General features: G+C 42.8%; 1 protein-coding gene across 8 annotated transcripts in view; it reads left to right on the top strand.

Moving 5' to 3' along the window:
• LRMDA (leucine rich melanocyte differentiation associated) overlaps positions 1–15597 on the top strand; it is a 1782822-nt gene that overhangs the window by 1062256 nt on the left and 704969 nt on the right. The window contains exon 7 of one of the 8 annotated variants that reach the window (XM_059899185.1): positions 3758–3837. The exons of the other annotated variants lie outside the window; for them this stretch is intronic. Within the exon in view, the coding sequence (XP_059755168.1) occupies positions 3758–3780 (23 nt within the window). The 3' untranslated portion in view covers positions 3781–3837. Of the gene's footprint in view, positions 1–3757; positions 3838–15597 lie in introns of those variants that run through there. 8 annotated transcript variants of the gene reach the window in all.

Genomic DNA, 15597 nt, shown 5'->3' with positions numbered 1-15597 from the left:
ATACCAGGGCATTACCACCTGATGATGTCAATTCTTCGTTCACAAATACTAAATGGCTCCAGGATTCTCTGTATTTGGTCCTGAACTACCTATCCAAGCTACTTCCTGACCCTCCTTCTTGAGAACCATGAGCTCTGTTCTGTACATAATTCCGGCTTTCTACCTTTTACCCTCTGCTGACATTGTGATCATTTTCTGAGTTCTCTTTATGACTAAATCCCATACCTTTTTAAAAGGCCCACTCAAATGCCACCTCTTTCATAAAACCTTTTGTGATCCCTGAAGCTATGTAGATCTCTGAGTTGCCATCGTTCTGTACCTTGGGTCACTTTCCATTCTTTACCTCATAGAGGAGTTGTTTGTGGGCATTATCTTAGCTCTACTACTGGATTGCAGATTTGATGAAGGAGGCTGCTCCTGATTTATCTTCTCATGTCCTTAGAGGTCCCAGTATAAGGACTTGTGGATGGTATGCTCTCAAGAAAGAGTTACTCATTCATGAAAAGCAAACCAGTTTGCCCATAAGATAGGTAAAATAGGAGTGGCTTGTGGAATTACTGGTTTATTTACTTGCTTATGCTTTCATGCATTCTTTCACTCTCTACCGCATGCCAGGCAGTATCCCCAGTATCCTGGGGACAAGACTGGACTCATCGACACTGTGCTTGAGGTTTAATGTTCTGTGGTTGCCATTTTGAGATTTTTAAAAATAATTTTGTCTTTGGATCTGTATTTTTTAAGTGCAGTCCCGTAGGACAGTGGGGTATGTGCTGGAGGCTCAGAATCCTCCCATGCCCCCTGGCCTCCCTGGAAGAGGTTCTTGACCACTTAGTCCCCTTAACTCCGACCCTGAAGGGACCCTGGGCACAGACACAGTGAGAGTCATGGTTAGATGTGCGTGCCCTGTACGCCATGTCACCGGGTGAGGACCCTGGACACCTGCAGTGGGGTGGGGATGGGGTCTGTACTTTCCCCACAGTCAAAACATGATATGAAGTAGCAAATAAAAAACACACGTTGAAAGGTTGAGACCACAGAGGAAAAGAAAAAGAAAACTTCTGTTGCTTCTTGAACAAGAAGCCCCACAATTTTATTTGTCGTGACCCCTGCGAATTAGGTAGCTGGCCCTAGTTTATTGAAAAACCAGACAGGCGGGAGTCCATTTCTAGCAGCAGCAACAGACAATGGACAGTAAGCAAGATGACTTCAGAGAGTCTTACGTGCTGTGAAGAGAATAAAATAAGGTGATGTCTGGCGGGTACCGGAGTGTGGTGTAGGGAGCCTCTTCCCTTAAAGAAGATGGTTAGGGAACCCTCCAGGGGAAGGTGACATCTGATCTGATATATGAAGGAGGAAAAGGGTTAGGCCAAGTGAGGAATATGGGGCAGGTTCCAGCAGAGAAAAGTCCTAGATCAAAATCCTTGAGTCTGGAACAATCTTGGAATGGTCAAGGGCTAGACACAAAAGCCAGTGCAGGAGATGCCTCATGACTACGGGGGAGAGGAGATGGGGCGAGTTTACAAAGGTAGGATGCAGCTGAGTCCTTTACTGCCTTGCTGGCCATGGTGAGGAGAGGTTCCCCCTGAGCCTGCCCAGGTCTGTGGTCCTGTGTTTTCTCACCGAAGAATCACTAAAGAGGGGTTTATTACAATAGGCATTTCCTGCAGTCTTTACCTTAATTTAATTTCTTCTCCTGTATCAACATGGCTATCTTAGATTCTTTAAAATAGAGACATTTTTCACAAAGATAATGTAACTTAGAAAGGATGTAAATAATCATACGTGGGCCAAGGAATTTGAAGTTCCTAGAGAAAGCTTTGCAAATGGAACTCTAGTTTCCTTCTCCACAGAAGCTCAAGGACTGTCACATTTGTTCCAAAGGTCACATACTGGCATCTCATGGCCCAAATCTAGCAACCAGAAGTGTTTTATCTGCTCTGCAATTTGCTTAACCAAACTGGGGTGCCCCTGCCAGGGCTCTGTTGTCCCCTGATGCTCTGTCCTCATTTCTCCTGTTGTCTCCTGCTTGCTCTTCCCTTCATGCCTGGACTCATCTTTTTGATTGTTTCTTATTAAAACATGACACTCCACAGTATGGTGCAGACCTAGGAATGTTGGTATATAGCAGGACCATGGAGCCAAATATCCAGAAGAATCGGAGCCCCTGGGATCGTTCCTCCTTATCCCCTTTGGCAGCCTCTTCTCTTCACTGAGCTTGGAAGTCAGAGGTGGGGAAAGGCAGGTGAGAGGGCCAAGAGTTCCGGTGTCCTTGGGCCCACCTGTCTGCTGCTCCACATAAATGATACTCTGGGAGGCCCCCGAGGGCCAGTGGTGCATCCCTTGCTCGCTACCTGAAGGCTGTTCCTTTAAAGACTTGGGACTTTGGCTGAGCAGGAAATTAAGTAATTTTGTTATTTTTCCTTGATAATGCTAAAATTATTAATCTTTGAAGATAAGTACTGTTCAGAGCATAATGAGCTAGAATTGTTGATAATTATAATTTTGAAGAGTTTGAGCTTGCTGTCAGCCAAGTAATTAAAGGGGTGGGACCAGGGTTCTACTTCGTTCTTGATGGTTGGGCTTCTGGTAAGAACTCTTCTCTGAGTGACAAAAACACCCTCATTCTGGGCCTGTGCTGCCATGAAAGGCTTAGTTAAATCAAGGGAAGTAGTCCACTGTCTTGTGAAGAGGTCTCTTTGCCTGATTTTCCCCCTGGCCTTCTGTCTTTTTCCTACAATACTCCCATTGTATTGGAAAAGCTGGGCACCCTGACAGATCCTACTCTCCACTGATTGAACAGAGCCATGGGGTCTGGTCACGCAGCCCAGGGAAGAGGCTCCACTTCTTTCCTTCTTCAGCAACTGCCCCCTACACCCCTTTGCCCCTGAGCCACCATTTTTTATAAACTTCTTGTGTATACTAGCGCAGGACTAAAAAAATTGAATGAAAAGAAAAGAGGAAGAGAAAATGGAAAACTAATGATTCAAGAAATCACATAGCACGAGATAATTCTATTTTGAAATCACAGCAGTGGCACCCAGAGGCGGACGGTCCCCAAATTACTAGTGAAAATCCTTTGATGTAGCCAGTTGTAAGAAAGCCCAAGGCACTTTTTTATTATTATTATGAGAATGCCTCACATTCCCCAACAGAAGCATTTAGCAGCTAATTTTTAAATGTCCGTATGTGAAGCAAGCTTAAAAAAAAAAAAAAAAAAGATGTTTAAAAATCTGTAATCCTAAATGTGCTTATTTGATTGCTGGCTTTTTCTTAAAATAAAAGCTAAGCTCTTACATGGGCATTTGAAGTCCTGGGGGACTTCTCCGACCTCACCTGCCCCCCCCCCGCCCCCCCACCTTCTCCCCTCGCTCACTCTGTTGTAGCCCTCTGTCCTCCTTGCTGTCAGAAGCATACTGGGGAACTCATGCTCCTCGCTCAGCCCAGGCCATGCTGGATTCCCTGCCTGGATCTCTTGCCTGGATATCTGGGGGCTAAGTCCCGCCCTTCATGTATTTCTTCCTAAGTCTCTTTCCCTTACCATGGCATATGAAACCACAACTTCCTACCTTGGTCATGGTAAAAGGGACTTTGCAGGGGTAATTAAGTTAAGGATCCTGAGACGGGGAGGTTATCCTTGAGTAGCAGGTGGGCCCAGTGGGGACTTTATAAGGATCTTTGTAAGAAGGAGGCAGCAGGATCACAGATGGAAAAAGGAGATGTGACAACAGAAGTAGAGGTTCCATGATTTGCTTTGCAGGAGCCATAAGCGAAGAAATGTAGGCAGCTTCTAGAAGCTGGCAAAGGCAAGGAAAGAACTCTTCACTGGGGCTTCTAGAGGGAACCAACTCTGCTGACACCTTGACTTAAGCCTGGTGAGACCCATTTCGGACTTCTCATCTTCAGAACCAAAGGTAATAAATCTGTGCTGTTTTAAGCTACTGTATTTGTGGTTGTTTGTTGCAGTAGCAGTTAGAAACAGGACTCAGAGTCACAAGACCCCAAACAGTATGACCATCTTGGACTCTGGTTGCTTTGTGAAATCTCCAAAGCTTCTCTTTTCTTCAGTGTTTTCTTAATGGCTCAGAGACAGAGGGAACCTTGTAGCAGCTGCACTCTGGGGTCCTTTGGTACATGAGGCCAGCTTTTGACACTTAGAGAAATAAAAGCTGCATTGTGTGTTTGGGGACGGTGTGGTACCCAGGTGTGTTTCCAGATAGTTCAGCTGAATGTGAGGGAAATGGTGAGAAGCAAAATTATCCCTGCCAGGAGCAGTGGAATGCTGTGCCTACATCCATTTAAAAAGCCCATCATCATTTTAAGCCAAGTATTGGGTTGGCCAAAATGTTCATTTGGTGTTTTTACGTAAGATGGCTGTAGTAGTGCTTAGTTGTCTTTAACTTCATTCGAAACAATTTTGTTAGACTGTATTGTGACAGCTGTCATAGTGTGCATTAAAAAAAAAAAAAAACTTATCAAAATTGGTGAATTTTTGTGTAGCCATTTTAATATTGAAGATGGAAGAAAAAACAACATTTTCAGCATATTATGCTTTATTATTTCAAGAAAGGTAAAAATGCAACTGAAACACAAAAAAAGATTTGTGCAGTGAGTGGAGAAGGTACTGTGACTGATCAAATGTGTCAAAAGTGGTTTGCGAAGTTTTGTGCTGGAGATTTCTCTCTGGACGATGCTCCACAGTCAGGTAGACCAGTTGAAGTTGATAGTGATCAAATCAAGACATTAATTGAGAACAATCAATGTTTTACCACACAGGAGATAGCTGATGTACTCAAAATATCCAAATCAAGCATTGAAAATCATTTGTACCAACTTAACATAAGTTAAGCAAAAAAAAAAACCTTGCCTGTATTTCTCATGCAATTCTCTACTGAAACGTAACGAAAATGTTCGGTTTTTAAAACAAATTGTGACGGGCGATGAAAAGTGGATACTGTACAGTAATGTGGAACAGAAGAGATCGTGGGGTAAGAGAAATGAACCACCACCAACCACACCGAAGGCCGGTCTTCATCCAAAGAAGGTGTTGTTGTGTACATGGTGGGATTGGAAGGGAGTCCTCTATTATGAGCTTCTTCCGGAAAACCAAACGATTAATTCCAACAAGTACAGCTCCCGATTAGACCAACTGAAAGCAGCACTCGATGAAAAGTGTCCAGAATTAGTCAACAGAAAATGCATAATCTTCCATCAGGATACCACATGCAAGACCTCATGTTTCTTTGATGACCAGGCAAAAACTGTTAACAGCTTGGCTGGGAAGTTCTGATTCATCCGCCATATTCACCAGATGTTGCACCTTCAGATTTCCATTTATTTCAGTCTTTACAAAATTCTCTTAATGGAAAAAATTTCAATTCTCTGGAAGACTGCAAAAAGCACCTGGAACAGTTCTTTGCTCAAAAAGACAAAAAGTTTTGGAAAGATGGAATTATGAAGTTGCCTGGAAAATGGCAGAAGGTAGTGGAACAAAATGGTGAATACGTTGTTCAGTAAAGTTCTTGGTGAAAATGAAAAATGTGTCTTTTACTTTTACTTTAAAACCGAAGGAACTTTTTGGCCAACCCGTAGATAATTCTCTTCAGTTTAAGGATGTGATTGGCTGGTGGGTTTCGAAAGCCATGTCTTTTTATGGTCATTCAGAAGAGTGAACTTTAGAAGTCAGAGCTCACAGCTGATGGGAGGCGTTTGTCATTTTACCTGTTAAGGTCTGGGTCCAAACAGGGCAGAAAGAACAGTGAGGAAAGTCACACCATGGCCTGTTCCTATTCATTTATTCATGGAGTTCTCCTATTTTCATCTGGGGGAATTAACACATTTTTAAAAATAGTTTATTCAGATAGTCTTTCCATCCCCTGTGCCCTCTTCCTGTCTCCTCTTTTTCTGTCTCTAACTTTACCTTTCCCTCTCTCTCACACGGTCCACTGACCCTCCACCTCCTGAAATGACCTGTATTTGTGAGGCTAACCTTAACACTTGAAACTTTTCCAGCTTTATTTACAAATGATGATGATTTAATCCAGTGATCAGAAAATCCAAAAGTACTCCCATCTCAAATGTTCTTTTGTTTAACTGACCAGTGAGGAAAGCCTAGGAATTACCAAACAAGAGAAACAACAGGAAGAGCTGGCAGGGTTCATTGGCATGTGCATATGGTATTTATTTAAAAACTGGAGAAGTGCTGAGTGGATGGGTTTGGGAAATATGGATGCGATTCTGGAAAGGGCGCTGTGTACAGTCCACACATCCTGCAGTATTAACTTGACGTGTGTGAAGGGAACATACTGGTGTTTTGGTCACAATGCCATCTTTTACTGAATGTTCTTTGGGGGAAAGGGGGAAAGTTTCAGTGGCATCTTCATTGGAATCCTCCATGATCAGCAAACTCTTAACATCTCAAAGGGAGTAGGGAGAGTGGTGTTACTATTGTAAAGAAGTTTTTGATGAACTTTTGTATTTTCTTGTATTCTAAATACCTGGCCCAGACGAGGTGGAATGGGAACTCATTTGACTTTTATTAAAAAAAAATAGAAATGAGATAGATATATAGTCAGTTAGAGATATTTTTGGAGAATCTTATGTTCTAAAGAAGAATTACGGTCTTTTTTTTTTTTTGGCTGTGTTGGGTCTTTGTTGCCGTGCGCGGGCTTTCTCTGGCTGTGGTGAGTTGGGGGCTACTCTTCGTTGCGGTGCACGGGTTTCTCACTGCGGTGGCTTCTCTTGTTGCGGAGCACGGGCTCTAGGTGCGTGGGCTTCAGTAGTTGTGGTGCGTGGGCTCAGTAGTTGTGGCTTGTGGGCCCTAGAGTGCGCGGGCTTCAGTAGTTGTGGCGCACGGGCTTAGTTGCTCCATGGCATGTGGGATCTTCCCGGACCAGGGCTCGAACCCGTGTCCCCTGCATTGGCAGGTGGATTCTTAACCACTGCACCACCAGGGAAATCCGCCTCTTTCGGTCTTCTAGTTGCATATTTTTTGTTCCCCTTGAGAAGTTAAAGGGCACTCAGTGGTTCTTCTCACCTTGATATGCCCCTGTGGTTGTCACAGAAGTGGACTGCACTATGACCTCTGTCCTCCATTGATCTTCAAGGTTGATTCAGTTTGGATTGTCAGGTGCCCTTTCATCCATCATGACCCTGAGTGTGTCCCTTCTGAAAGAGAGACTTACTTGGTTCAAGAGGGGTTTTCTCTGGAGCAGATTCGTGAAGCAAAAAGTGAAACTATTATTATTGAGTCCGTAGAACCTGGCAATTCTTTGATTCTACCTACTTTTAAGGTACAAAATCTTTAAAAAGCTCAGAAAGGCTGAAAGAACTTTTCAGAATTTCAGGACAGTTGAGCTTCAACTTAACACTCAGTCATCTTCCCTTCTTCACCATCTACCCAGTCATACAAACTTTGATCCTTCTATCCACTCCAAAATAGTTATTGAGTGTCCATAAACAAGAGTCAGTCTGTGCCTGAAAAAGGTCATAACGCTCATTGGAAGGACAGGAGTGCAGGGCTGTGGACCAGGTGCTCCTGTTGAGATGTGGCAGGTGGAGGGTGCCTGGGAGAGGAAGAGTGCACCTTGGCCTGGGCTCAGCCGAGGAGAGTGGAGGAGGGCAGGAAAAGACCCTTGGAGTTGTTGGTACATCCCAGGGAAGAATGGTCGTTTTCTAGGTGCTTAAGGTGTGGGAAGATTCAGTCCTCTCCTTGTTCTATTTACTCTTAAATAATGTAATAAACTTAAAAATCACTGTTTTTCCCTTCATCCTCTCATTCAGTCAACATTTCAGAGCTACGGATGCCCAGAGGGGTTCGACACACACCCTCTACTCACAGGGTAACTTGGCAGAATAACCAATGAATGAACGTGCTAGAAGTTACTCGGTCCAGATTTAATCCAGGCGAAGAATAACTCCTAAGTCCTGCGTAATCTTGAGATTTGGTTAATTAAAATAACTCACCTTATCTCATTATCTTATGTAATCACAACAACACCGTAAATCAGATTTTATTAGCTGTTTCATTTTTGTAGATGAATGAAAAGAGGCACAAGAGAGGGAAAGAGATGTGTTCAAGATCTCACAGCGAGAAGGTGAACAAGTAAGGGTCAAAGTCATCTGTCTTTAAATCCTGGGTGGTTTCCATCACATCACTCTGCCTTGCTTACAGATAACTGAACTCCTTAAACGACTTCATCACTGGCCTGGGCAATCTCCCCATTTAACCACTCTCACATGATGTCCTGGAAGGAGACCTAAATTAGAACATTTGTTTTGCATTAAAATATGATCTTTAGGACAAACCGAATTAAGAAGTATGTGAAATGTAGAATTTTAGATTGTCAGACTCTAGATATAATCAGTTGCATCACCCTCTGCCATGTTACACATGAGCAGGAACATAGTTTCAAAATCACAGGAAGAACACAAGTTTGCCTACTTCTGCCAGTGTTAGCTCAACTAACACATTGTTTTCAATTTTTAAAAAAAATTATTGTGGTAAGAACACTTAACTTGAGATCTACCTACTTAACTAATTTTTAAGTGTGCAATATGGTATTGTTAAGTGTAGGCACAACGTTGTACCCTAGATCTCTAGAACTTACTCATTTTGCATCACTGAAGCTTTAAACCCATTGATTAGCAAACTCTCCATTGCTTTTTGATCTTCTCCAGAACCTGTAAAGGTCATAATCCCAAGAGAGCAAGATACAGATCTGTGGGTTTGATGAGAGTCTGGGCTTGAGAAGTGTTTGGAGCGTAGAATTATATTTCTCTTTCTGTGGTCATTTGAGTGTTGGGATGAGAACACCAGTGCAGAACCACGGTGATGTCTATGGTAAACAGAGACACTCTGTGATACCACCGGGTACCAGCTGCATTGGGTAGAGACTTTGTAGAACTAGAGAAAAGACCTTTAAATGATAGCCTAATGGTTTAAAATACTTGCCTTTGCCCAGCCCTGCTTTCTAATCATAATTCTGAGCGCTGTGAAGTTTATTTAAAAGCAAAATTCTCAATGATTGTATTTCAAAAGTCTGCAAGGAAATGTTCTATCAACATGACACTGGAAATATAAATTATTCCTGTTAATATTTACCCAAAAGACAAACTTTGTCCCTCAGACAACAGGGCAGAGACTGCCCGTTCGTAGTGCCATAATTTTGATAAAATCAGAGCTGGAATGTTTGAGGAACGGTGTGGCCAGTTTCTTGCCTGCTCTCTACAGCTACCCCTGATGTTCGTCTGTCTATTTCTCTTCTGTTTATCTGCTGGGTTCGTTTTTCTTCTCAAAAGCCCCACGATTCCTGCCACATTGTTCCTTTCTAAACACCATCATCACTGCCGGGAATTCCCTTCCTTCCTCACTCCCTTTAGGAAGTCATTCCCCTCTTGACCACATTCCTCTGGGGGTTTACATACTCCCCTAGTATAGCAGTCATATTATAAACACGGGCAGGTGACTCCAGAATCTGGGCTTATTTCTCCCTCTTCTGGTGCTCAGCATTTAGCATCTGGCAGGAGCTCAAGGAATCTATTAGGAATGAATAAATGAATGGATGGATGCTGGAAGCAAACAAAAAGAACAAATATTTGCATCTGGTTACTGCTTTCCACAGATTCCAAGGAGAACCCATAGTTCATAGTCTAGTTTCATTCAGTTTGCCACTTCGTGTCCTTTGTCCAGGTGATTTTCAGGTAAACATTCACGCACATACACAGAGGATGAATATTTACTACCATCTCAGTAGCGGTGAGATTATAGGTGGTTTTCATATTCTTTTCCTCTGAACTTTTTGGTGATTTTATATTTTCCTACAATAAGAATATTTTATTTTTAGTTATATATTAACATTATATTTTTAAAATTATATTTTCTAGTCTAAAAATATTTTATTTTATAAAATTTAGAAAATTAATGATATTGGAGAAAAAATTACCCATACTCCTGACATCTCAAAACAAGCCACTATTAACACATTAACTTTATTTACTTCTAGTTTTTTTCCCCAGTGCATTGGTATATAATTGTGTTCATGCTGCAAGTGGATGTTTTTTATTTTTCTTTTTTCAGAAAACATTAATACAAGTGTTTTTTATGTTATATATCTGCAGGAATTTCACTTTTATTGACTGCATATCAGCCCATCTCTTTAAATATGAATATCAGTTGCATAATTGACTTTAGTAATTCCCAATGTATAACAGCAACACTAAAATGAACAATTATTAAGTGCTTACCGTATGCTGGGCATAGTGCTAAGAGTAAACTGACAAGCAAATTAAATTGACTTCGGTCATTACAGAGAGTGGAGTCCATAGAAAAGATTTATTTACATTAACAACTGTTACTCATGATAAGAGCTTTGTAGTGGATATACAGACTTAGAACATTTGAAGGCTCTCGGAATCCAGTTTTAGGCAAGGATTAGGGAGGGTTTCCTGGAGAAGGTGACCTTGAAGCTGAGACCTGGCAATGCATCACAACTAACCAGGGAGAAGTGTGGGAAAAGTGTTCAAGTTAGAGGGAACAGCATATATGATTGCACAGAGGACAGATGCATGGTCTGTTGAAGGAATTGAATTTTAGTTTGCCAGAGAATGTTGTAGAGGATGGTGGAGGGAGAGAGGGAAGAACAAGGAAGTGGGTGAGGGAACTGGTAGCAGAGGTGAGTAGGGGCAAGATCATGAAGAACTTTGTATGCCAACTTAACGAGTGGGGACTTTGTCATAAAGGCTCGGGGGGAAAAAAATCACTGCAGATCAGATTGGCTAACTGGAAAGATCATTCTGGCTCCAGTTCTAGAGGCAAGCAGAGGGGGTTGGAGCAAGTAATTCATGCAAGAGGTGTTGGTCATTTGCCTGGGTTTTCTTTTTTCACAGTCATAATAACCCTGAGATGAAATTTTCATGCATAGCTATCTTTCTGTACTTGGTATTATTTTATTAGAAACGACTGAAAGGAAAATGCTAACTGATCTTACTTTTACAACATGTCAGGACTACTGGAAGGCTGGGTTTGTTCTCATTCTCACCCGCCAAGTCGTTTCAGTAACACATGGTAGAGATGGGTGAATGGGTACCTTCTTGAGGATGGCTCTCCATAGCCTATGTAGTTCAGATCAGATTTCGTGCACATTTACACATTCCCTGCATCATTTTCCAGAAGCTCAACTGCTACACTCAACCCATTGCCAGGTCTGTGTCAGTCACTTTTTAAAAAGTCCAACATTATTAGGATGATTAAACACACATTGCAGCTATGTTTCATGGGCTCACTGGGTTGAAAGTGTTTGCCTAAGGTCAACAACATCATTTCCCTAAAGGACCATTCCTATTCTGCCTCAGATAAATCCTTTGCTATTTTTAAAGTGCTTCAGGTTATAAGATTCCACTTTCCCAGCCAAAATTCTATTTACGGCATAGTATAGAGCGTCATGAGATCTCAAAGCACATTCATTATAATGTTGCTGATCTCTGTTTTCCAGGAGTAGAGAATGAAGGCAGAGAGAAGTAAGATGTCAGGGTGTCAGAGGCAGGGACGGAATCCCACCCCTGGCAGACTGCATGTTCTCTAGAACTAAGCAGCAGGCTCTGGGGCTTCACCCAGGCCTCCCTGTACTGTGTTGGGGCGGGCCACTTTGGAGGCATGACAAATGGAACCAGGGCAGAGCTCTGCCAGAGTGCAACAGCGGGGACAGTGATGGAAAGCAGATGGAGATTCTGGCCTTCACTTAGTGAGAAATCCAGTGAGGGAATGGAGAATGTTTGCAAAATCTTAGCGCTCCACTGGGACATCTCCTGGTGCAATTACAAGTCACTGGCCTCTGTTTGCCAATGGCTTAGTTTGCTTTTGATGAGACCAAATTCCCCTTTGAGTTTCTCTCAAAATTTTGAACGTTTCCCAAATTTTGTTTGACTTAACGGGCTGGAGGCCTGGAATTAAAAGTCCAGCATTAGTGCATGAGAAAAATAAATGAAATCTTGCTTTACTGGGGGCAAATGGTTCAGTAAGGTGCTTGTGGCTGTCTCGTTTGTGGTTTGCTCCCCAAATTGTATAATCCTTGGCTTGATACAAACTTAGGGTGTCATTTTATCTGTCCTCCTGCTTCTAGCTGGGGATTGGGAGGCTCTCTCCTTAAACGTACTTCAGAAAGATGGTGGTCTATTCTGATGTAAGGGTTCAGGAAGGAAGGCTCACACCCCATTTGTTCTCTGGTTCATGATTATAGGGTCAACCAGTCAGCCTGCATGCCGTGGGTTTTGGGAATATATCCAGTTTTTTTTTAAATTTTATTTTAATTTTATTGGAGTATAGTTGATTTACAGTGTTGTGTTGGTTTCAGGTGTACAGCAAAGTGATTCAGTTATACATATATATATATTCATTCTTTTTTAGATTCTTTTCTCATATAGGTTATCACAGAATATTGTGGAACATATCCAGTTTTAACAAAGCTGCACACTCATCATTTTGCGGTGATCAGGGAGGGATGCAAAACAGACGTCGTGTCCCTCCCCTGGAGAACACTGCGTTTTCTAAGTGAGAAGTTGGTCTGAGACTCTATAAATATAGATGAGTGTCCTAACACAGGTTACAAGGCAGTGGATTAGCTATTTGGGGAGAAAGGTGGCAGGAAATTCAATCAGGGATGATTCCACACCCTTAGTCTAATAAGACGCTGAACCAACACCATCTTTAGTAAGTAGTTCTGATTCTTCTGTGATACTCCTATGCCCACAAACATCGTCCCACCTCCTCGGTCTGAAAACAACTCTTCCCCAATCTTCCTTCCTCCTCTCTCTCTCCCTCTCTCTCTCATGCCATCTTCATTTTACTGCCAAATGTTAACCAGCAATTGAGACTTGTTGCCTTTCTTCCTCCCTCTTGCCTCCTCTCTCCTCTCCCCCCACTCCTTCCCCTTCCTTCATCCTCTCTGTTACTTTCGCTTTTCTGGTCATCAGTCCAATATCCTCTTCACAGTCTTTGTCTTGCTGACTCCTTGTGATGATCACCCTGAATCCTTTCATCCCTTAACTGTCATGCTGCTCTCTTGAGCTCCTCCCATACCTCCATCTGGTCCCTTTCTCTTCTCCTCACATCCCTTCAGTATGACCTTTCCTCAAGATTCTGTTTTGGAGCCCTTTCTTTTTCAACAATCTCAGCCATTTTGGATCTTTAACCATCTCTTCTCTACAGATGTCCCCACTATTATCTTTCCAACTCTGACCTCTCCATGAGCTCCAGAACTGCATCGCCATCTGTTTTTCAAATCCAAAAGTACTGTAAAGTTGATTTATTTTATGTATTGTGTGTCCTCGGTAGAAAGTATGCTTTCCAGGGACATGATTGTATGTCTTTGGTACTGTTCTAACCTCGGTGCCTAAACTCGTGCCTGGCACGTGCTATTGGCTCAATAAATATATGTTGAACCAATGGAACGAATGTTAACTGCAACATTTATTGAGCACTTGCCTTGGAAAGAAAGTCTCTAAGCACTTTAGCTTAAGTTTAAGTTGATTACCTCATGTAAACATGACAAGACCCTGTGAGATCAGCACATTATTAGCCCAATTTTAAAAACAAGGACTGTGAAGCAAAAAGAAGGCAACTCTCCTGGTATGGCTAGTGAGAGGCAGAACGGGCTTCAAATCCAGACAGGGTGACCAAGTCCAGCTTTTAATCACTGGGTTCTGCTTAGAGGTCTGTATCTGATCTCTGCCATTTATTAGCCGTATGAACTTGGCCAAGCCTTTTAAGTTATCTGAGCTTCTGCTTCCTCATCTATTAAAAAGATGTCACCTCTGACTCCACAGTGTTATATGCCAACATATGTTATATATTGGCTTTGCCAACGGTGCAATTCAGCATCAATGTTATCCCTCGAATAAGGACCATTAATAGTTAAGGAATAAAACAATTATAGGGTCTTTTAAGAGTTACAGAGCCACATAACAAAATAAAACAAAACAGAAACAAGAAACCACAATTGTTGAAGTTATGTCATCACTCTTAAAGGAACTCACACCCACGCTGCCTGCCTGCCTTCCTTCCTTCCTTCCTTCCATCCATCCATCCATCCATCATATATTTATTGTAGTCCTCCCAGGGGTAAGCCTGGGCTAGAGACAAAAGGACAAAGGTAAGTCCATGTGGTGTTGTGGAGGAGGTAGATGTTGCTGTGATTAATGGGACGGTGCGGTATGGAGGGTGCTATACCACGCAAGAATGAATTGAGAGCTTTGGGGACCCTGAGGAGCTTAGATCTCCCTGGTTGTGGTGTTGAGGATGGCTTTACAGAAGGCTTGACACTTGCTCTGGATTCTGAAGGATTAAGAGCTGGTCAAAGACCTCAGAGTTTCAGGAATGGTACAAAAATAAGAGAGATCCCACTCAGCTTACCACCATGTGTTTTTTGTTTTTTGTTTTTTTTAATAGATATCATCCCTTTTTTAAGATATCTTTTTTTTTTTTAATTTTTATTTATTTATTTTTGGCTGTGTTGGGTCTTCGTTTCTGTGCGAGGGCTTTCTCTAGTTGTGGCAAGCGGGGGCCACTCTTCATCGCGGTGCGCGGGCCTCTTACTATCGCGGCCTCTCTTGTTGCGGAGCACAGGCTCCAGACGCGCAGGCTCAGTAATTATGGCTCACGGGCCCAGCCGCTCTGCGGCATGTGGGATCTTCCCAGACCAGGGCTTGAACCCGTGTCCCCTGCATTGGCAGGCAGATTCTCAACCACTGCGCCACCAGGGAAGCCCCCCACCATGTGCTTTTAATAGAGTATAACCAAAAGATAGATTTAGTCTAGACAAGAGAGAATAGTATTGATTGTAGTTCTTGGAAGAAGGCTATAGTAAGAGGACCTTGAAAGGGAACTGAAGGATTTGAGCAGCAGAGAGAATGCAAGAGTTTATTCCTCTGTGTTCTCCTCTTGTGTCTAAGTCAGGTAACCCTGGGAAAACTGGTTGACACATGGCTCATCTGGGTGTCCCACCTATGGGCCCCTTAGAGTCTTCTCTTAGGTTCACCTGCCATGGGTGCCAGAGAGGGCTTTGTAGGTCACTGTTAAATCACCAGCCTGGAAAAGGACCAGGGAGGCATATGCTCACCAGAATGGGAAAGTGACTGGAAAAGGAGTCTCGTATTTGGTCTGGAGACTTCAGGATAGTGAAGCAAAAGCACACATCTGTAGTTACACAGCAGAGAGAAGAAAAGGAGGGTGAGACTATATAAGCCTGTGGTTCTTTGGCTGTGGGTCTGAAGGAATCCAAGAAGATGTGTGTAATCTACCCTCTCTTTGCTGGAATCCAGGACCTTCCCCCTGGGAGCCTGTGGGAGGGGAAGGTGCCAGGGGCTCCATGTGTCTCTTACTTTGTGGTAACTTTCTCTCTTTGCTGGAGGGACCAGTTGTGCATGTTTCCAAGAGACTGGCCTGGGGACCTTCTGGTTTTCCAAGGCTGACTGATTTCTGCTCTTTCCTGGACTTCCCAAAGCTCAATTTGAGTCTTAGGGCCAAGCGTTGAAATAAAGACCATCCGGAGTCTGAATCAACTTTCTCATGACCTGTTTAAGACCTGCCACAGGGATGTTCTGTCC

The sequence above is a fragment of the Balaenoptera ricei genome, chromosome 16 (genome assembly GCF_028023285.1).
Source record: "Balaenoptera ricei isolate mBalRic1 chromosome 16, mBalRic1.hap2, whole genome shotgun sequence".
Taxonomy (NCBI): domain Eukaryota; kingdom Metazoa; phylum Chordata; class Mammalia; order Artiodactyla; family Balaenopteridae; genus Balaenoptera; species Balaenoptera ricei.
Note: the sequence above shows the minus strand (reverse complement) of the source record. Positions and strands in the feature narration are given on the sequence as shown.